The sequence below is a fragment of the Amyelois transitella genome, chromosome 19 (assembly GCF_032362555.1).
Source record: "Amyelois transitella isolate CPQ chromosome 19, ilAmyTran1.1, whole genome shotgun sequence".
Taxonomy (NCBI): Eukaryota; Metazoa; Arthropoda; class Insecta; order Lepidoptera; family Pyralidae; genus Amyelois; species Amyelois transitella.
In genome coordinates, this window is record NC_083522.1 from 1938660 (window position 1) to 1960275 (window position 21616).

The 21616-nt window shown below is 37.5% G+C and overlaps 2 protein-coding genes across 2 annotated transcripts; one reads left to right on the forward strand and one right to left on the reverse strand.

Moving 5' to 3' along the window:
• Positions 1-214: 214 nt before the first annotated feature.
• LOC106139744 (eukaryotic translation initiation factor 3 subunit J) lies at positions 215-6283 on the reverse strand. The gene is made up of 7 exons (XM_013341239.2): positions 5941-6283; positions 5778-5863; positions 5534-5644; positions 4652-4790; positions 3656-3820; positions 2998-3137; positions 215-1099 (listed from the first exon to the last, which is right to left on the reverse strand). Exons 1-7 carry the CDS (start codon positions 5954-5956, stop codon positions 1037-1039), a joined length of 720 nt encoding a protein of 239 aa, XP_013196693.1. The 5' UTR covers positions 5957-6283; the 3' UTR covers positions 215-1036.
• Positions 6284-6643: 360 nt separating this feature from the next.
• Positions 6644-21169, forward strand: LOC106139731 (uncharacterized). Its single transcript, XM_060949730.1, has 13 exons — positions 6644-6734; positions 6864-6967; positions 7166-7237; positions 7926-8078; positions 9683-9881; positions 11387-11554; positions 12518-12663; positions 13723-13854; positions 15264-15341; positions 16713-16856; positions 18403-18528; positions 19442-19533; positions 20980-21169. The coding sequence occupies exons 1-13, from the start codon at positions 6644-6646 to the stop codon at positions 21167-21169; spliced, it is 1695 nt and encodes a 564-aa protein (XP_060805713.1).
• Positions 21170-21616: the final 447 nt, after the last annotated feature.

Below are 21616 nucleotides of genomic sequence, written 5' to 3' on the forward strand. Positions count from 1 at the left end.
GGGAAAGGCTAATAACTTAGATTTAAGAAGAAGATTATCTTTAGATTAGTTAGTTACCTCCAACCCATCAGTATTCGAGTCAATTTAGATATTATACAGCTGAATGGGGTCTTTCGGTTTTTGACACTGTAGGCTGCCTACCCCATAAGGGATGGACATGATCATAATTATGTTTGTTCCAAAAAAAATCATAAAGTTCAAATAAAAATCCGAATAATTTATCACAATAAAAAATTTATTATCTATATATAACATAACATCCGACCATAACCGTACAATGAAACGACTGTATATTACATTGTGTATATAATAGTATATGCTATACGCAGATACCTGACATACAAACGATACGGACATACAAATTTTAAAAACTACTAATAATTTAATAACATAATTGCCATTTTATACGGGCGATTACTTTATCCTGGATGGCATTACAATGGCTTACGTGACGATATATTTTTAAGACAAATATAAACAATATTTTAAAAAAATAATTGTATTATGCGAAACGTAAGATCTGATTAAATTCTTTTATTTAAAAATAAATAAATATACAGGAACAAGTCAATATTGAGTTATTTCAAAAGTTAATCGGGATGCAAAGAAAAATTATACATTTAAACAAGTAAAACTTTTTTTATGAATAAAAATTTTAATAAAAGAAAAATACTGTATACTGAAATCATTATGTCGTTATAATGTTTATTTTAATATGCTATAACTTCAATACAAACAAGCTTTGCATATAATTATGTTACATATATTACTTTAAAATTTTATATTTATCAATATTTCTTTCGACGAATGCTTAATCCATTAAAATCATTTTAAAATGTCGGCTCTGCCGATTTTTCAAATATTTTAATTTAACTAGATTTAATCAGACCTTACAAATTGTGCCTCTAAAAAAGAATATTCGAGAATATAATATACCTTTTAATTATGGCAACATCGCCCTTATAAACAAGGTGTTATTACATAAAAAACGTTTGGATAGCAGGCATCTGACTGTACTATGTAAGTACAGTGGTCTTTACATGAAGTCATCGTAATCGTCATCGAAGTTTCCGTAAGCGTCGTATTGATTCAAGTGAGCCTGTAAAGAAATATAAAATTAAACTTACAAATTTCAAAATGTGGAAAGTGATTTCTTAAATACTAATAATCAATCGAATTTGATAAAATACACAATATGTATTTCCATGACTGTTCCCCAAGTTTGTGGAATATGCCAGATAATTTCCCGCGACCTCGTCCGCGTGGAATAGTTATTTTGGGCATCATTGAAGCCCTCAAGGATGAATAATTTTCCCCGGATTTTTTCACATATTCCATTATTTCTTCGCTCCTAATAGTTGCAATGTGATGTTATATAGCCTAAAGACTTCCTCGATAAAAGGTCTATTCAACGCAAAAATAATTTTTCAATTCGAACCAGTAGTTCCTGAGATTAGATTAGCGCGTTCAAACAAACAAACTCTTCAGCTTTATAATATTAGTATATATTTTACTGGGAATCCAACCCAGCACCTAATGACTAGGCAAACATATTACCACTATACTAAAGATGGCGACATATCCAAATAATGAATTATCTGCTCTGCATTCTATTAAATTATATTATTAATAATTTATCTGTTACAAGTTATCGTACAAAGATAAAACACGTAAATACCATTACATCTTATCATTTTATCAAACAAAAGGTTGTGTTACGTCACGTCAATAAATGGAACTTGCTTTGAAATGACAAAAAAAAAACTAACCAATATTCATCACAAAAGATAATACATACATACATATGGTCACGTCTATATCCCTTGCAGGGTAGACAGAGCCAACAGTCTTGAAAAGACTGAATGGCCACGTTCAGCTATTTGGCTTAACAATAGAATTGAGATTCAAATAGTGACAGGTTGCTAACCTATCGCCTAAAAAAGAATCCCAAGTTTGCAAGCCTATCCATTAGTCGCCTTTTACGACATCCATGGGAAAGAGGTGGAGTGGTCCTATTCTTTTTTGTATTGGTGCCGGGAACCACACAGCTAGCTATATATAGCTATAGCTACACAAGATAATATGCGAGCCAATGCACTTAAAACTGAGTATAATAAAAATCTAATTCATTGGAGTGAGAAAATAAAGCAGACATATAGGGTCCTGGTACCTTTTCTTCACATCAATAAATGGATCTTGTTCAAATGAAAAAAACCGACCAAGATTGGAGCTGTGCAGGGGGAACAGTAAACCCGCAAATATAAGAAAGAAGTACTTAAGCTAGTGATGAAATCAAAATTGTTTCATCATCATTGTGGGACATTTCATTTGTGCATTCGTCCATGATTTCGATTTAAGAGATCTATATTTGTATATTGACGTCCGATGAAAATGCTGCAGTGTAGTTTGTTCCGCCGCTTCTTCTACACATGCGATTTGGAAGCGGTAGTAGTTATAATTAGATTTAAGTGATGTGACGTCAATAAGTGATAACTTATATCCAATTTTAAAAATAAATCTATTCTATTCTATTTAAAACTTAGTATTTGTCACATCTTGCTATCACAACATTGTTTGACATTTAGTGTCGCTTCTAAAGCGTCAGTGGAGAAGAAGCAGATTCTTTTTTTTCTACCTCTGAAATCTCTTCTAATGTGCCTTGTCCTACAAATCTTTCATACCGTACACATTCACTACACATTATAATCATTAACTTGTCTTCCCTTTACTAACAATACATATTTGTTGTATTTGTATTTTCGTGATTGTACATTTGTTAACCTTCTCCTTTCAGATCCTATACCATCCAATTTCGTAGCTTCGTGTCTCTGACATTGGCAGAATCACCGAAAATCCGGTGGAAGCCATAATATAGAAAAGAAAGAAAGAAGCAGAAAACAAATTTCACAGAAGCATTTCCAATCCAAACTTAGAATTATAAATATGTAGAGAGGATAAATTTGGGTTATGATAAATAAATAATTGTTATGTACTCACATTGTCACCTTCTACTTTTAATTTTGCCTTCCCTTTGCCCTTTGTTGGTTTTTTCGCCTTGTCATTCTTCTCAGCCTTCTGTTTTTCAATGTAGAGATTATCCACGCAGAGTTTTATCCGCTTGATGTCAGCTGAAGCCACTGAAATGGAGAATTAATACATTTTGATTATAACAAACTAGCGAACCGCCCTGGCTTCGCACAGGTAGCATTTATTGATATAAACATTCTTCAGAATGGCTCATATCCAAATTTTGATATAAACCTTCTTCAGAAAACCCCTTTCCAGCATTTCAAACAGGGAACAAATTAGTCTACAAGTTTCCGAGACTTGTGCATAGATACAAACAGAGAAATAGGACTTCATAGTATGTAGTGATAAGCATTATACTATGTATACTAATATTTAAATCATTATCCTGCCGTGTGGTTCCCGACACTTACATAATCTCTATCTCTTTTCCATGTAGCTTGTAAAAGTCTATTAAGGAAAAGGTTAACAACCTTTGGATTCTTCTTTAAAGCGACGGGGTAGCAACTTGCTCTATTTGAATCTGAATTTAACTATTAAGCTATACAGTTACAAATGGTTCTTCAGTCTTTTCAAGACTGTTGTTCCGTCCACCCTGTAAGGGATAAAGAATTATGTATCAACTTACTTTGTACAAGAATACTCCTAAACAAGTCCTCCGCAAACCCGGGAAACTCTTCCCTGGCCTTATAAATGGTAATCTTCTTGCTGAGAAGGTCCGCAAACTCCGTGAACTCTGCTTTGGTGGTCGGATTGAAGGTATCCAGCTTACCACCACCGCCTTCTGATATGCCTGAAATTGAGATATATTAATTGTTAAACTACATGATTTAAAATGTGTGTGTCTGTAAAAAATGCAGTATGTGATAATCTATACTCTAATACTTCCAGCCTATCTACACTCATCATCCCCTTGGTGTCTTGCCTGGAGTAAGATAGGAAGGTATACAATTAAGATAATAATGTTTTGAAATAAATCAGTAATCAAATGATGATCAACCATGATCCAATTTCCGGGCTAGATTCAAAGTGCAAACCCTGACTCAGCCACCAGGGGCACCTCTCCAGATATCTAATTTAACCTGAACTAACACCAGGAAGAAGAAAAATGTTTAAAATAAACAGGCTACTTATAAACAGGCTGCGGGTGAAGGGTTGTAAAGAAATAAAAACTGGCCAAGTGCGAGTCCGACTCGACCACGAAGGGTCAGTACCATCATCACATTTGTTACTTAAATATTTATTTTTTATATTTAAATATGTAGTGTTAATTAGTATTTGTTGTTATAGCGACAACGGAAGTACATTATTTAAAAAAAATTGGCCTCTGTGGCGCAGCGGTAGTAGGCTTGTCTGCGACACCGGAGGTCCCGGGTTCGAATCCCGGCCAGGGCATGATGAGAAAAGAACTTTTTCTGATTGACTGGGCCTTGGATGTTTATCTATACATATAAGTATTTATTATAAAATATAGTATCGTTGAGTTAGTATCTCGTAACACAAGTCTCAAACTTACATCGAGGCTAACTCAGTCAGTGTTATTTGTCCCGTATATATCTATTAATTTATTTATTTTGAAAATAAATTTATAAAGAGAAAAGCTTGATAGAATGTAAATGCTTACCAAATGTCTCCATAGCAAGCCTTAAATCGGACTCCTCCTGCAGTTTTTGTGCACGGAGTTTCTCTGCCAATTTCTGTTCAGGAGTGAGCTCCTCTGGCTTCTCTACACTGAGACGCTCCAGTTTCTCACGTTCCATTCTCTGTGAAGAAGTGTAATAATTCTTTAGAAAGCCCGTTTGGTGTAGTTGTCGGAATTATCACCTCTGAACTAAGAGGCCTGGGTTTCAATCCACAGATGGGAAATTCTTTTTCAGATTGGCCTGGCTCTTAGGCTTTTATTGATTTAAATGTTTATTATATAATGCACTAGCTGTCTCAGCAATCTTTGCTTTGCCATATAAATTTTTTAGTTAATGTTAAGGGTGGACAACCTTTGTCAATTACAGAATGAAAAACAGATGTTGGCGAATCTTAAACCTACTTGAGAAACACTGAGATTAGTGCATTTAAACAAACAAACTCCTCAGCTTTATAATATTAGTATAGATTTCATTATCACTGTCATATTTAATAGTAAGGTTTACCTACATTGAAAGGTTAGCCTGGTAAAGAATGTCATATGGCATTAAGTCTACCTATTGTAAATTATTTTAGGTGCAATAACGTTTAATAAATAGACTAGTTTCAAGAGAGACAACTTTTTTTCCTGGAAATTCCAATGGACGAAGACATGGGCAATAGCCAAGATCGGAATGCAAATGACAAAGTATGAGTTTTGGTAAATTTAAATCTTTAAACCCATGATATAACTAGAATTTTATTAAATTCAATTCAGAGACAGGTTATCTAACAGCTGTTAATTTAGGCTAATGACCTCGATTTTAGAAAGTCTGAACTTGCATCTAGAAAATCATTTATGCTATCTGCTAAGTTATTACCATACCTCTCGTTCAGCTATTTTGTCGTGGATTTTCTTTTTAGGTTTTGGTGCTGGTGGGGGCATATCCTTTTTCTCCTCATCTTTTTTCTCTTCTTCCTCGTCTTCCCAACTTTCCTAAAAAACGAAAAAGATATCAACACGTATGCAAACATTTTGAGGTTATCTTTAGAACCTTCAGGAAATCACGACGCAAGAAATGATGTGGAAATAGAGATATTTATTTCGGTTTTTGGCACGATAGACTTACCTTGACGTTGTCTTCCTCGTCTTCGCCCTCCCATTTATTCGAAGTTGTCAACGTGGTCGGGAGCTTAGGCTCAAAATTTTCCGAATCTGGAAAACACATGAAATATGACATCACGTTGACACAAAGCCAAAAATCAATATGTAAGTCGCAGTCCAACACTTACCCCACGACTCATCCATATTTACGGGTCTTTTCTAGCACCAATACTAATTTTTGTAACCGTTTCACTCTATGACAAAATCAGACAGCGACTATCTTGCTGCTGCAATGATTTTTTATCACAAGATGTCCCCAGGGTCGACCGAGAATATACTGACAATACTCTCAAGCGAATTTTGTCAAACGACCGAGGCTTTTCTGCAATGACCGCGACCGAATTGGGAAACGATGGGCAATTGACATAATTTTGGCGAAATCCCAACAAAAATATAATCAAAATTTGATAAGCAAAAATATGACTCCATCGCAGGCGATAATTATCCGAATCACTAAAATTTTCAATATGGCGGAAAGAAATGTTGCCATTAAAATAAAAACAATATTTTTTTGTTAATAATCGATTCATAACCGATTAAATTTTAATATTGTGGAAGCTCATTTTTTAGGATATATTTCCTCTACTGTAGCTAAAGAATCGCTATAATCGCTTAAAATTTTAGAAATTATACCTTTAATCGAATGAAGTTGATAAATACCCTAAGTTTTTAGACAAGTATGTGATTTCGTTCGATATTTAAATTTCACTTTCAGCTGTAACTTTTTTAAGTGGGTAACTGGCCTGTCATACTGTTTTGAATCTTATTTAAATTAAGGCATGACCATATAGATTCATATAATATAAACTAAACCTAATACAATATAGTACAATGGCAAAGCGAAAAATAGAAATATTTGTGGAAATACAAAATGAGAGAGATTTTCATCATATTTTAGATTCAAATGATGATAAACTTATTTGTAAGTTGCAATTAGAATCTAACGCGCAAACGTTGAATGTTATTGAATGATTCTATTATGTTAGGTTCGCCGTCAAGTCTGCTAAGTACTGTAACGTTGATCCTCATCATTGCTTATTTTTCACATCAGGCGCTGAAATCTATTGCTCCTATTTCGGATCCTGCACTTGTCTCGACAGACTGTTTACTACTATAAAGTTGGATTGGTGCAACAGTAAAATGATTTTATTGAAGGTGAGAGTCGATTGATTTTTTTATGAACTGATATGGGCGCACATCTTCGTTTGTTTTTTATAAACTATGATGTAAACCTCATTATATAATTCTCAAGTTTCAATGAGCACATCATATACATATACCTCATCTTATTCTTAATTAATTAGCACATCATATATACCTCATCTTATTCTTAAAAAAATCAATTAATTTCAGGTACCATGTGATGAAATAGAGTGCTTACAGAGATTTCGCGGTCACAGTGAACCTGTTTATATGTTTATTTCTGTGAGTATATACAAATGTGAGTAGAGTATGTCTGCCGTGTGGTTCCATTACAAAAAGTATAGACCACTCCATCTCTTTCCCATGGATGTCGTAAAAGGCGACTAATGGATAGGCTTATAAACTTGGGATTCCTCTTTTAGGCGATGGGCTAGCAACCTGTCACTATTTGAATCTTAATTCTATCATTAAGCCAAATAGCTGAACGTGGCCATTCAGTCTTTTCAAGCCTGTTGGCTCTGTCTACCCCGCAAGGGATATAGACGTGACCATATGTATGTATGTTTGTAGTATGTACAACTACTGGTCATTGATAAATTTGGAAACAAAGGTAGTTGCCCTCTGCTCCGTGAGATTCAGGAAAAAAGAAGTTTTATATAGGTACACTTGGTTTTAGGTCAAAAAGGCGAACCACGGGCTCCTCTCCAGAGAGGTGAGGTTGTAACTGGGACTAACGCTTGGGGCCAAGAGACTATCAGCTGCTATTAATTTATCTGTTTTTTTTTTTAAATTATATTATATATATTTCCCCTTTTTTCTTTGTCTGTATGTATGCGCTAAACACTGAATCTTGTCGACATATTTGTTCTTGAGTTTTGTGGGTTATCTGAAGAAGGTTTATACCTATACCAAATACTACCCGTGCGAAGCCGCGGCAGGTCACTAGTAGATAATAAATTACATTGTACAGAGAAAAAAAGCAACAAAAGTATTCCGCGGAGTGGACAGCATAAGACTAGCTCAGGTCGCGAGGGAACAAATAAGACATCTCAACAACGAAGTAGCAGGAGCAGGACCAGAAAGACCATTTTATGAGTTAGATGAAGCTACACCCGACGAACACGTAAGTATTTCATTAATGCATTAAAAAGACACAAATAAACCGTATCTTGATCAAATTAAGAACGTCCTGGTAAAAGGTCAGGTCAAAAGTACCCGAAACCGCCGAACTTGCATGAAGAGAGTTATGAATGTGGATGAAGCGAAGGAAGTAGGTATGCAGAGATCGTGGCAAGTGGAAACAGGGTAGTCTCTGCCTACCCCTCCGGGAAAGAGGCGTGATTTTATGTATGTATCATCACTACATAGTATAAAACAAAGTCGCCCATTTTGTCTGTAGTCCCTTCGTATGCATAAAACTTTAAAACTACGCAACGGATTTTGATGCGGTTTTCACTAATAGAAAGAGTATTTTCTCCGACAGGTTTTTATATATAATTGAAATACATTGAAACTTTATTAGCTGAGTTATAGCGATTTATGTCCAAGAAGTCAGAAAAAAAATCTATTTGATGATTGCATTTGTGCGTGCGCCGCTTATACCGTTGGATACAAGTAAGAACAATGTATAGCAAAAACATTGGTCTTTATTAGTTCTACAAAAAAGTCCGCGATGACATATATCCAGCTTTTTTATTTAAGTCACAAAAACTACTTTTCTGTATTAAAAAAACATTTAATTCGTTGGGTGATGTTTAACTGGTGATATAACCAATAATACATATATCCTTATCAAAATAAGTAAGTTCATCATCACGAGCATTTAATTTAGATTATTTTTGCAGTTTACAGTGTGTTATTTAGACATATAGTTTAGGAGATATCACGATATTAGTTTTGCCGTGCCGGTACGGGCCGGCCGCGGCGGCGGGGGCAGCGTCAAATAAATAATATTAAAAAGTAGGTACTACGACTTTGATCTATACATATAAGACAAAAAAAATCTGTACATTACTTAAATATTTTTTCCAAAAACTGATAGGGGGGGCGATCAAAGAAGAGTCACAGAATCCAAAAAATATTTTAAACGCGGTTAAGGGAAAGAGAAGTTATTGTGAATTGAAAATTAGTATCCAATATGTGTTGGTGCGTTGACTGTATTTGTCGAAGTAGCGGGATACACGCAAACGAAGTTGCGCGGGTCAGCTAGTGTATGTATAAAATAGGGGTAGGTAATTAAAGACTATTTATGAGTGGACTGAGACACTCTAAAACTTAGTGTGAATGTTGACACCAGATGGAACAAAAGTATCTGTAAGTACAACAGAAGAATCAAGGACCTTAATGGGATCCCTGACGCGCCATTTTGAAAACCGTAGTCACCTCTTCAATCTTAAACGTGTCAACAGCCCAATTTGCAGGGCATGTGGTGATGAAGAGGCCTCTATGAGACATTTGAGCTTTACTTATTGCTGCGATTCGTTAGCTGGTGAACGAATTAGGCACCCCGGATCAGCTTACCCCGAACTGTAAGGCTACAGGTACTGTGCAATAGGTAATATTCTGAATTCTGAAGAGGCCTGATGCTAATGAATAATGTTTGGGGGTAAGAACAAGGCAACCCAAAGGTTTCACCCGGTCTCGGGAATCAGACAGCTTCTAAGATAAGATAAGACGTATGAGTGTATTGTACACTTACCACAGTTTCAGTTCTATCTGTTTTCACAGGAATGGATTACAACTGTGGCATTGGAAGAAAAGCGGGAGGAATTAAGTCTCCAATCTCGTCGATTCAATCGACAAGCGCAGAGGAAGCGGCACCGTGCTGAACTCATGGTGCCGCATCTGCCTCACCTGAATTTTGTGGTATTCTGGCCCCACGCTCATAACGCCCATCCCCAACTGTACGAGCGATGGGCTGAGAATAGTAATTTATCAAAATTTTCTACAACATCCTACTATTACTATTATAAAGGCGAAAGTTTGTATGGATGTATGGATGTTTGTTACTCTTTCACGCAAAAACTACTGAACCGATTACCATGAAATTTGGTATGTAGGTAGCTGAAGACCCAGAATAACACATAGGCTACTTTTTATCCCTGAGTTCCCGCGGGATTGATAGGGTTTCCATGCGGACGAAGTCGCGGGCGGCCTCTAGTACATACATAAAATCACGCCTCTTTCCCGGAGCGGTAGGCAGAGACTACCTCTTTCCACTTGCCACGATCTCTGCATACTTCCTTCGCTTCATCCATACATTCATAACTTTTCTACAACTTCTTTATAGTATTTTTATAATGATGAATAACACACCTTTGTTTGTAATATCTTTATTGCACAGACATTTACACAGTTACAAGAAATAGAACATAGTTATCAAAATAAATAAATCACTAGCATTGGCAGACTTATTCTATGAAGGGATCTCTTCCAGTAAAGCAGCTTTTATTGTCAGTGGTCCAAATTTTAAGGTGCCTGAATAGTAAGCTTGGCTTTGTACGAATGACTCATCATGAGGTACATCCAGGCATTTGAAAGTGCAACTACTTATAATGTTAGGTTACGAAAGATGGACTGGAGTTGCTTCGTGTAAAAACCTGACTTAATTTATCCCAGATCATGATCCTGGATATCCTGGATAAATTAAGTCAGGTAGGCGCACCTGGGGCTCCAAAGACGCAATCGGGACTCATGTGACTGGAGCGTGATGATGAGCTAATTACCATTAAACATACATACATACATAAAATCACGCCTCTTTCCCGGAGGGGTAGGCAGATACTACCTCTTTCCACTTGCCACGATCTCTGCATACTTCCTTCGCTTCATCCACATTCATAACTCTCTTCATGCAAGCTCGGCGGTTTCGGGTACTTTTGACCTGTCCCTTTACCAGGACGTCCTTAATTTGATCAAGATACGTTCGTCTAGGACCATTAAAGATTTTCTTAAATATTTTTGTCTAGTTAAGTGTCTTAATTTTGGAACAAAATTTGCTTCAAAACGTCCTATGGTTATTACTGATTTCTGATTAATAATTTCAGGCTCTACAGAAATTTCCAAAATGGCTTCTCGTTCCTCTATTTTCTTTGCTCTGTCTACCAAAGTTTAACTTTTCATTTATTTTGACAGTTCTCACCAGGGGCTATTAACCTGTTTGAGAATCATATTATTTTATTTGCCGTGTAGTTCCTGGCACCAATACAAAAAAGAATAGGATCACTCCATCTCTTTCCCATGGATGTCGTAAAAGGCAATTAAGGCCTACAAACTTGGGATTCCCTTTTAGGCGATGGGCTAGCAACCTGTCACTATATGAATCTCAATTCTATCATTAAGCCAATTAGCTGAACGTGGCCATTCAGTCTTTCCAAGACTGTTGGCTCTGCAAGGGATATAGACGTGACCATATGTATGTAATCTTTTCAGACATATACATGGTTGCCCGTGAAGCAATCGAGCTGACTAAGGAAAAAGCAGAAGACATCCTTTACGCGGGCGATGCGCCTATTAATGAGGCGTCCATGTATTGCCTTTTATCAGGCTCTGTTCTCACGCTATGTTTCAGACTACTAGATGAAGACAAGCATTTTGTCTGTGAGTAGAGACACGGTCCAGAAGATACCTGGGTTACCACACATAGACTAATCGCATAATCTAAATTTCTTGCCGATATTATAGTACTTGTTATTTGTCCTTGTGGTTCCCAGCACCAATATTGCCGTGTGGTTCCTGGTACCAATACAAAAAGAATAGGACCACTCCATCTCTTTCCCATGGATGTCGTAAAAGGCGACTAAGGGATAGGTAGGCTTACTAACTTGGGATTCTTCTTTAGGCGATGGGCTAGCAACCTGTCACTATTTGAATCTCAATTCTATCATTAAGCCAAATAGCTGAACGTGGTCTTTCAGTCTTTTCAAGACTGTTGGCTCAGTCTACCCCGCAAAGGATATAGACGTGACCATATGTATATATTTTATTTGTCCTTTTTATTATTAGTGTGGCGAAGTGACACAGATACCTTCAGGGCACCAATTGGATGAAGCGTAGTTCATTTTAAAAATCTATCGAATCTGATGAACATACATACCTACATATATAGTCACGCCTATTACGGTAGACAGAGCAAACTTAACATAATGTGTGTGCGTCTATACTATACCTACTAATAAAGGACGTCCGCGACTCCGCCGGCGTATTCCCATTCCCGCGGGAAATTTGGGGAAATCTTCTTTTAGGTTCTTTATGTGGTCTAGGGGGTGCACCCTAGACCACATAAAGAACCTACATGCCAAATAAGACCGAACGGTATGGGCTTTGCTTTGATATGTCAGTCAGTCATGTAGATATGAAGATGTCCTAGGGAGAAACAGTATGACGTTTCTGAAGAGTTTACGAATACCTATAATAATGTATAATTAATGAACGCGGCCTATTAGTGTTTTCAAGACTGTTGGCTCTGTCTACCCCGCAAGATATGTATGTATAATAATGTACCAATTTTAATGGTTAGAAGGTCTTGTCAGTTTTAATAATACTTCATCTTTGTCATAACAGCTCTAGTACGTAAAATTTTATATGAGGACCGTCTACCGTTTGGGGAGGACGGTAGGGAGAGAACGGCTTTTGAACATTTCATGTCGTACAGTAAGACTAAGGGAGAAATACTTCAGAGTCGCCGGGAAGAAAGAGAAAAGAAAAAGGTCAATAATGAAATCACTTTGATATTATATAGAAAGTTTTTAACTAATGAATACCTCCAAGCGTTGCCCGTGTGGTTCCCGGCACTTAGAAATAATATATACACACACACTCCATCTCTTTCTAATGGATGTCGTTAAAGGCGGCGAAGGGAAAGGCTTTTAAACTTGACATTATTCTTTAAGGCGATGGGCTAGCAACCACAATTTGAATCTCAATTACATGTTTAAGCCATACCTACCGCTAAATGTGGCCTTCCAGATTTTGCCAGATTGTTAGTTTACTTAAAAAGTACGGGGTAAACCTTTGTCCAATAATAGGAATTTACAGAAATTGTATTAATCTTAGGATGAATGAAAACAGGTTGACTAAGCAGATATACAAGGAGAGTGTGGAGGGAAAGGTCGGGGTGGGAAGACCTAGACGAACATATCTTGATCAAATTAAGGACGTCCTGGTGAAGGGTCAGGTCAAAAGTGCCCGAAACCGCCGAGCTTGCATGAAGAGAGTTATGAATGTGGAGGAAGCAAAGGAAGTATGCAGGGATCGTGGCAAGTGGAAAGAGGTAGTCTCTGCCTACCCCTCCGGGAAAGAGGCGTGAGTTTATGTATGTATGTATGTATGTATTAATCTTACATATTGCTTGACGGCTTCATTTAGAAATAATCTACCTTTCACGTTTTTAGCCGATAGCGAAGCATTTGTTTATTTCACGTCTATATCCCTCGCGGGGCAGACAGAGCCAACAGTCATCAAAATACTGAAAAGCCACGCTCAGCTGCTATTAATTAATAGATATCTATACCTACATATAATAAAACAGTAAAAATATTTTGTCTCTACATTTAGTATTTTGGACTGAAATGGATAGAGAATTTTGTTTACATTTTTTGTCTGTCTGTATTTGACTGTATGATTAAGATTCAACTCGAAATTTACGCGGACGAAGTCGCGGGCAACAGCTAGTATTTATATAAACTTTATTATAAAAACAATGTTGATACAACGGGCGGGCCTAATGCTAAATGTAAGTACGTATCTATTTATTTTAATTTTTGCAGCAAGAAGAGATTGAGAAACGAAAAAGAAGATTATCAGAGATGCAGAGGATGGCCAGGCAAGCGAGACTAGAGGCGGTTGAAGCCAAGAGAGCTGATAGAGAACGACAGAAGATCGAGCTGCTGAAATCAGGGGTAAGCATACATACAAATAAATATACATACATACATACATACATATGGTCACGTCTATATCCCTTGCGGGGTAGACAGAGCCAACAGTCTTGAAAAGACTGAATGGCCACGTTCAGCTATTTGGCTTAATGATAGAACTGCGATTCAAATAGTGACAGGTTGCTAGCCCATCGCCTGAAAGAGGAATCCTAAGTTTATAAGCCTATCCCTTAGTCGCCTTTTACGACATCCATGGGAAAGAGATGGAGTGGTCCTATTCTTTTTTGTAATGGTGCCGGGAACCACACGGCAGACGGCGGCATAAATAAATATATACGGGACAAATTACACAGATTGAGTAAGCCTCGAAGTAAGTTCGAGACTTGTGTTACGAGATACTAACTCAACGATACTATATTTCATAATTAATACTTATATAGATAAACATCCAAGAAGTAGGCCAATCAGAAAAAGTTCTTTTCTCATCATGCCCTGGCCGGGATTCGAACCCGGGACCTCCGGTGTCACAGACAAGCGTACTACCGCTGCGCCACAGAGGCCGTCAAACATACATACATACAGTCACGTGTGGGTCCCGGCACCAATACAAAAAATAATAGTACCACTCCATCTCCTTCCCATGGATGTCGTAAAAGGCGACTAAGGGATAGGCTTGCGAACTTGGGATTCTTATTTTAGGCGATGGGATAGCAACCTTTCACTATTTGAATCTCAATTCTATCATTAAGCCAAATATCTGAACGTGGCCATTCAGTCTTTTCAACACTGTTGGCTCTGTCTACCCCGCAAGGGATATAGACGGGACCATATGTATGTATGTATACATTACTAAAAGGCCACGTTCAGCTGTATGGTCCAAGTTTTTTCTCTTTATTATTACTGTAGACAAACAAAAATCTCCTTGTAATACACACATAATCAAGTCCATATCCCTTGCAGGGTAGACAGAGCCAATAGTCTTGAAAAACTCAGCTCAGCTGTTTGGCTTAATGATAGAATGGATTTCAAATAAGTATATGAGCCTATCCCTTAGACGCCTTTTACGACATCCATGGGAATGAGATGGAGTGGCCCTATTCTTTTTTCTATTAGTGCCAGGAACCACAATCTTTGCGTACAAGTATATTTATACTAACTGTGCCCGCGACTTCTTCCGCGTGGAATAGTTATATTGGGCATCATTGAAGCCATTTTCCATTATTTCTTCGCTCCTAATAATTGCAGCGTTGATGTTATATAATCTATAGCCTTTCTCGATAAATAGTCTATTCAACACAAACATTTTTTTTAATTCGAACCAGTAGTTCCTAAGATTAGCGTGTTCAAACAAACAAATAAACTTTATAATATTAGTATAGATAAATAAATGGTAGTATAGTTATTTGAAATTGATATGTAACATTTCCCAGAAATTGGACGAACTGAATAAGCTGAAAGATGAACCGGAAAATTATGATGATGTGGAATTGAGCATTCCTATTCCAGAAGTAAGTATAGCCATACTAATATTGTCACTCTGTGTGTGTGTTTGTGTGTCTATATTTCATGTCAAAACCCATGAACCGATCGCCATAAGATTTAACATACTTTAGCGGGCATTGGGTTAAATTTAAAATTTGCATTATAATTAATGTTTAAACATACATAAAATCACGCCTTTTTCCCGGAGGGGTAGGCAGAGACTACCTCTTTCCACTTGCCACGATCTCTGCATATTTCCTTCGCTTCAATCACATTCATAACTCTCTTTTTCGGCGGTTTCGGGTACTTTAATATTTAAATATTTTTATTATTTGTACATTATATCGTGTTTAAGTTTCTGCTGAGTCCGGCCCCTAGAATACGGTCCTGTCTCTTAATGGAATACCTAGCGCCTTTATTTGAAATCGCGGAGTCTTCCCTGAATTTCGTTGCGTTTTTGTTGGATAGTTTCCATCGATTTTTTTAAGTTAGTGTATTGTAAAAATAGCATCCAATATATATTTATTTTGTTAACCTTTTTTTTCTTGACATAATTCGCAAGTTGCTATAATACATTATTGTGGAGTACGCAGAATTTAAGAACATAGGTTTGCGAGCGGCCACTAGTTCCTTATAAGTGTACCTTATAAATATCTTATCTTACACCTGGATAATAATTTCACTGTCTTTAATCTTAGAGGCGGCGTGTTCTAGCCAGACTATAGCCAAATAGTTGCCCAATCGCCTGGGATGGAAATGAAAACAATTCTTCGTTTTTGAAGACGTAAACTACTTACTTTTTGTGTTAAAATCCAAAACGTTGTCTTAGTTGCCATTAGATTGACATTATAACTTTTGTTTTTGCTTATTTTCAAAACAAAAATAGTATTTACAAAATAAAAATAATACCTAAGTTCAAACAGTTTTGTGGCATTCCTGACGCTGCAAAATTGGGAAAGCCTAAATTTTTTCTAGATTTTCTTTATAAATATATAAGTATGGAACAGATTACACAGATTGAGTTAGCCTCGATGTAAGTTCGAGTCTTGTGTTACTAGATACTAAATCAACGATACTACATTTTATAATATAAATAAACAATCAAGAAGCAGGCCAATAAGAGAAAGTTCGTTTCTCATTATACCTTGGCCGGGATTCGAACCCGAGACCTCCGGTGTCACAGACAAGCGCACTACCGCTGCGCCACAGAGGCCGTCAATTTCAATCAGAGGATCAGGAAATCGGACGCCGTATACTGGGAAAAAACCGAAGTTGAAGAAGAAGAAGTCCAAACTGTCACAAACCCGACCAGACAATCTAGAATTCTGTCCCTGCCTATCCTGTAAGGTATAATGAAGTAATGTCTGTGGTTATGTCTCAATATGACTCTTTTCTAGGAGTTACCTGAAGAACTGGATGAACAGAGTAGTGAAGAAGATGAAGACGAGTACTTTCCTCCACCAGGCCTGGTCATTCCTGGATTTTATGCTCCACCCAATGATATAGCGAAAGTCAACGGACTAGCTATATTGTTTCCTAAAGTAAGATATAATGATATACAGGGTGTCTGGTAAATCGCGTCGCATTTTGAAAAGAGGCATTCATAATCTGATTGTCGTTCCAAATAAATTATACAACAGAGGTAGTTAATTTTTTTTCTAATTATCCTACAAAAATAAGATGTTTAGGTATCCACGCAGCGATCTGGGTAACTCTCATCTGGCCCGGTGAGCCTGTCCCGGTGACGGGACAGTTGAAAGAAATGGATTTAACGGTCCCGGTATTTTGGTCCCGGCGAAGAACGGGTTTAATGGCGCGAAAATCTCTCAACCGTCCCGGGCCGATCACCGGGACTGTTGAGAATCCACCCCGCTTTGAGCGTTGTGATGAGATAAGATTTTTGCCAAATTATATTATAATATTTAATTGTGAATTGCTCACACTACCGCATGCAGCTCATTCTATGATATCAGCCTCTTTCTTAACACCGACCAGGTTAGTTGATACCTATTTAATCTGTGCCATCTACCCATTGGTCGATGGAGCCGATTTACCGGGGAAAGATTCAAGCGGGCTCATGATTTACTATATTCCTTAAGTATGAAACGCGATTTACTAGACACCCTGTATATGGAACAAATTAAACAGATCGAGTTAGCCTCAAAGTAAGTATGAAAATTGTGTCGTGAGATACTAACTCTACGATACTACTTTCTTGTTTTGTTTGTCCTGGTCACATTCTCGCCTCTCTCGATTGGAGTCCGATGTGAGTGTTTTGATCAAGACTGGGTAAGTCAAGTTTTTACACGAAGCGACTCCCTTCTAACCTATATTGGACCACAGCTGCGCTAAATCAATATGGTTATTTTCTTTGCCCATCCATAGGCACTAGGTGATTTGTCCAATTCCATTAAAGTGTTTCCTAAAGATGTATTTTCTTTTTGATTGTGTTCTTCTTTACTGAAGTCCTGAAATGCTTTGACGGATTCCTTGATGAGCTGCTCTCAGGCTGTTCTGCCTTCGGCTTTTCTTAGGGCAGTGGCTTTTTTATTGGTGCCGGGAACCACACGGCACTTAAGATTCAGTGTTTAGACGGCCTCTGTGGCTCAGCGGTAGTACGCTTGTCTGTGACAACAGAGGTCCCGGGTTCGAATCTCGGCCAGGGCATGATGAGAAAAGAACTTTTTCTGATTGGCCTGGGTCTTGGATGTTTATCTATATAAGTATTTATTATAAAATATAGTATCGTTGAGTTAGTATCTCGTAACACAAGTTTCGAACTTACTTCGAGGCTAACTCAATCTGTGTAATTTGTCCCGTGTATATTTGAAAAAAAGAAAAAAAAAATTAAAAAAAAAAGTGTAGGTATGTAAAATTATGTTTTGAAATGTTAGTGCAGAGTAGTTTCCGGGCACTTTATGATAAGATCACTTCATCTTTTTTCTAATGGATGTAAAAACCGACTAAGGGACTAATGTGGGAGAAGAAAGAATCTTGATTGTGAGTTTGAGTAGAACACTACACACTATAAAATTATTTGTTTAATTAGTGAATATGAGATGGATATTTTAATTTTGTGTCTTTCAGTTGGTGTCAGAATGCGTGACTCCTCAGCCTGAGTACCTCCCTCCACATATTCTAGTTATGCTTGACATATCCAAGCGTTATGTAGCTATTCAAGCTCTGAGGAGACACAGAAAGTTGATTATTCACGTAAGTAAAAATGACTACATACATACATACATATAATCACGTCTATATCCCTTGCGGGTAGACAGAGCCAACAGTCTTGAAAAGACTTTTATGATGATAATCTTTATGATAAGCTTTATGATGGCTTTATGATATAAAAATGACTGATCTCTCTGAATTCACCACAGACCATTATAATGAACTTACAAGTCAAATTTCAAATCTCTGACCCAGCCGTGGGTTGATATCACGTTAGTCTGTATCTTCTTTTATCTTCTCCGTACTCTACAATTCTTCTCCTTCCTGGCTATAGTCCCGGTTGCATCCTCACCACTCTGGAGAGGAGCCCGGGGTCTTTGAGCATAGATCCTGAATCCTCGTCTGACCTCCACAACCTTTGAAGGAGAACCTAACACGTATTGGATCATGGTTAACATTCAGTTGCCTGAATGGGTAGGTTTCCTCACGACGTTTCCTCACCGTAAAAGCATTAGTTAACACTGCCTGTTATTCCTAAGGGTCTTTTCAATATTGCACCAATTTTCGTCAAAATTGGATCAGTAGTGTGAGTTTGTCTGTTACAAATATATATAAAATACATTATTATTTCGTTTTATTATTAGTGTGGGCTTGTGGGCTACTATTTACTAGAGTATGCCCGCGACTCTGCTCGCGTGAAACGAAAAACATCTATAATTTGCGTTCGTTTGGACAAATCCTTTCACTGCGCCTCTAGACCACATGAGGAGCTTATTTGGCATATTTCAAATATCAAATCCAGCGCATTAAACCGTGAGTTTTGCTATGTCAGTCAGCGTGTTCTTTATCAAGCATTTTTTTTAAACCGGCATCCTAGACCATCGTTGTAATGAAAACGCAAAAAGACTAAGTATCTATCTAAGTGTATGTCTATGCTAATATTATCACATTTCAGATGGGTATATTTAGGGCTACGACTCCTTATAAAGCGGTTCATATTGCGTACAGCGTAAAACAATTCGACGCCACGGATTCATTTACAGAAACGTTAGAATTTTATTTAAATTTACATTATATAATTATAAGTACTAATAAAAATAAGTATAAATATGCCGTGTGGTTCCCGGCACCAATACAAAAAAGAATAGGACCACTCCATCTCTTTCGCAAAAGGCGACTAAGGGATAGGCTTACAAACTTGGGATTCTTTTTTAGGCGATGAGCTAGCAACGTGTCACTATTTGAATCTCAATTCTATCTATCATTAAGCCAAATAGCTGAACGTGGCCATTCAGTCTTTTCAAGACTGTTGGCTTTGTCTTCCCCGCAAGGGACATAGACGTGACCATATGTATGTATGTACATAAATATAGTACATATAATCACGGGGTGGTAGGATTCAGTCACGATATGACAGGAAGGCCACGTGACCACTTGCTAGCCCATCGCCTGAAAGTAGAATTCCAAGCGTATTAGCCTTTTTCTTACTTACATACATACATATAATCACGTCAATATCCTTTGCGGAAGGGATAGAGCCAACAGTCTTGAAAGACCGCGTAGGCCTCATTTACCTGTTTGGCTGTTTGGAGATTTTAATAGTAACAGATTGCTAGACCATCGCCTAAAAGAAGAATTTCAAGTTTATAAACCTATTAGCCTTAGTCGCCTTTTACGACATCCATGGGAAAGAGATAGAGTGGTGCTTTTATGTAGTAATAGTATCAGTCTTTCCAAGACTGTTGGCTCTGTCTACGCCACAAGGTAGGTATATAGATCTGATTATATTATACTAGAGGCCGCCCGCGACTTCGTCCGCATGGAAACCCTATCAATCCCGCGGGAACTCTGGGATAAAAAGTAGCCTATGTGTTATTCTGGGTCTTCAGCTACCTACATACCAAATTTCATGGTAATCGGTTCAGTAGTTTTTGCGTGAAAGAGTAACAAACATCCATACAAACTTTCGCCTTTATAATAGTAGTAGGATGTATGTAGATAGATGATTGTGACGGTTTTCTATACTCACTCCTATTATGATGGCCTCTTTGGCATGGTTGTCGGGTTCTCGCCGCTGTAAGCAGGTCAGGGTTCGAACCAGGTAATGGCGGAACAAGAACTTTTTCTGATCGACCTGGGTCTTGTATGTTTTATAACGAAGTAAAATAGAATGTGGCCGTGTGGTTCCCTGCACTTTCACAGAATAGCCGTCTCTTACCCATAGATAGCGTAAAAGGCAACTAAGGAATAGGCTATAGAATTCCCCTTGTAGGCGATGGGTTGGCAACCTGTCTCTATTCGAATCTCAATTCTATTATTAAACCAAACAACATCTGAACGTGGCCTATCAGTCTTTTCAAGGCTGTTGGCTCTGTCTACCCCGCAAGGGATAAGTGATTTTATGCATGTATGTATGATATGTAAAATAGAATCGTTGGGTCAGTCAATTTGTGTTAATTGTTTCTTAAATAATTGTTAGTATTTTATTTTTAGCGATAAACTGAAAATAGCGTTCATGATATCATTAGAAGTGGACTTGGCAATTTTGGAGCTCATGGATTTGAACCCTACGCATGTGAGTAGGGACCCGGTTAGTGGGGAGGATGAGTGCGCCGCATTGTTCCCAGTTAATTATGGAGACGATTATCCAGAATTTGAAGACTTTGGAAGAGTTTCTGCGTAGGTGAGAGCGGATGACTCATGATACATACGTATTTAGGTATCCATTACTGAGTTGACAGAGCCTATATACAGGGTTTCTGGTATACGTACATACATGTCTGTATAGCCAGCAGTCTTGAAAGACTGAAAGGCCAAGTTCAGCTGATAGGCTTAATGATAGAATTGAGATTCCAATAGTGACAGGTTGCTAGCTTATTATCTATTTGAATCTCAAGTCCATGATAAAGCTACCTATATGGCTCAACGTGACTTTTTAGTCTTTTCAATACCGTTGGCCCTGTCTACCCCGCAAGGGATATAAACGTGACTATATGTATGTAGGAAGAAGAAGACAAGTAGGAGTAGAATATAATGTACCACAACTGAAATTACATACTTACCTAACAAATTTTACTGAAATTTGTCACGCAAGAGCCGAAATGATAACATTTGCGCACGATCGCATTGA

What these genes read in the sequence shown, in the direction of transcription:
- LOC106139744 (XM_013341239.2), bottom strand. An exon ending in ACAAAATAGCTGAACGAGAG is followed by an intron (nt 4,791 to 5,533) that starts GTATGGTAATAA and finishes ACTTCTTCACAG; the next exon opens with AGAATGGAACGTGAGAAACT. An exon ending in GCTTGCTATGGAGACATTTG is followed by an intron (nt 3,821 to 4,651) that starts GTAAGCATTTAC and finishes TCTCAATTTCAG; the next exon opens with GCATATCAGAAGGCGGTGGT.
- LOC106139731 (XM_060949730.1), top strand. Translation starts at nt 6,644, where the DNA reads ATGGCAAAGCGAAAAATAGAAATATTTGTGGAAATACAAAATGAGAGA. An exon ending in GTAAAATGATTTTATTGAAG is followed by an intron (nt 6,968 to 7,165) that starts GTGAGAGTCGAT and finishes AATTAATTTCAG; the next exon opens with GTACCATGTGATGAAATAGA. An exon ending in TCGAGCTGCTGAAATCAGGG is followed by an intron (nt 13,855 to 15,263) that starts GTAAGCATACAT and finishes AACATTTCCCAG; the next exon opens with AAATTGGACGAACTGAATAA.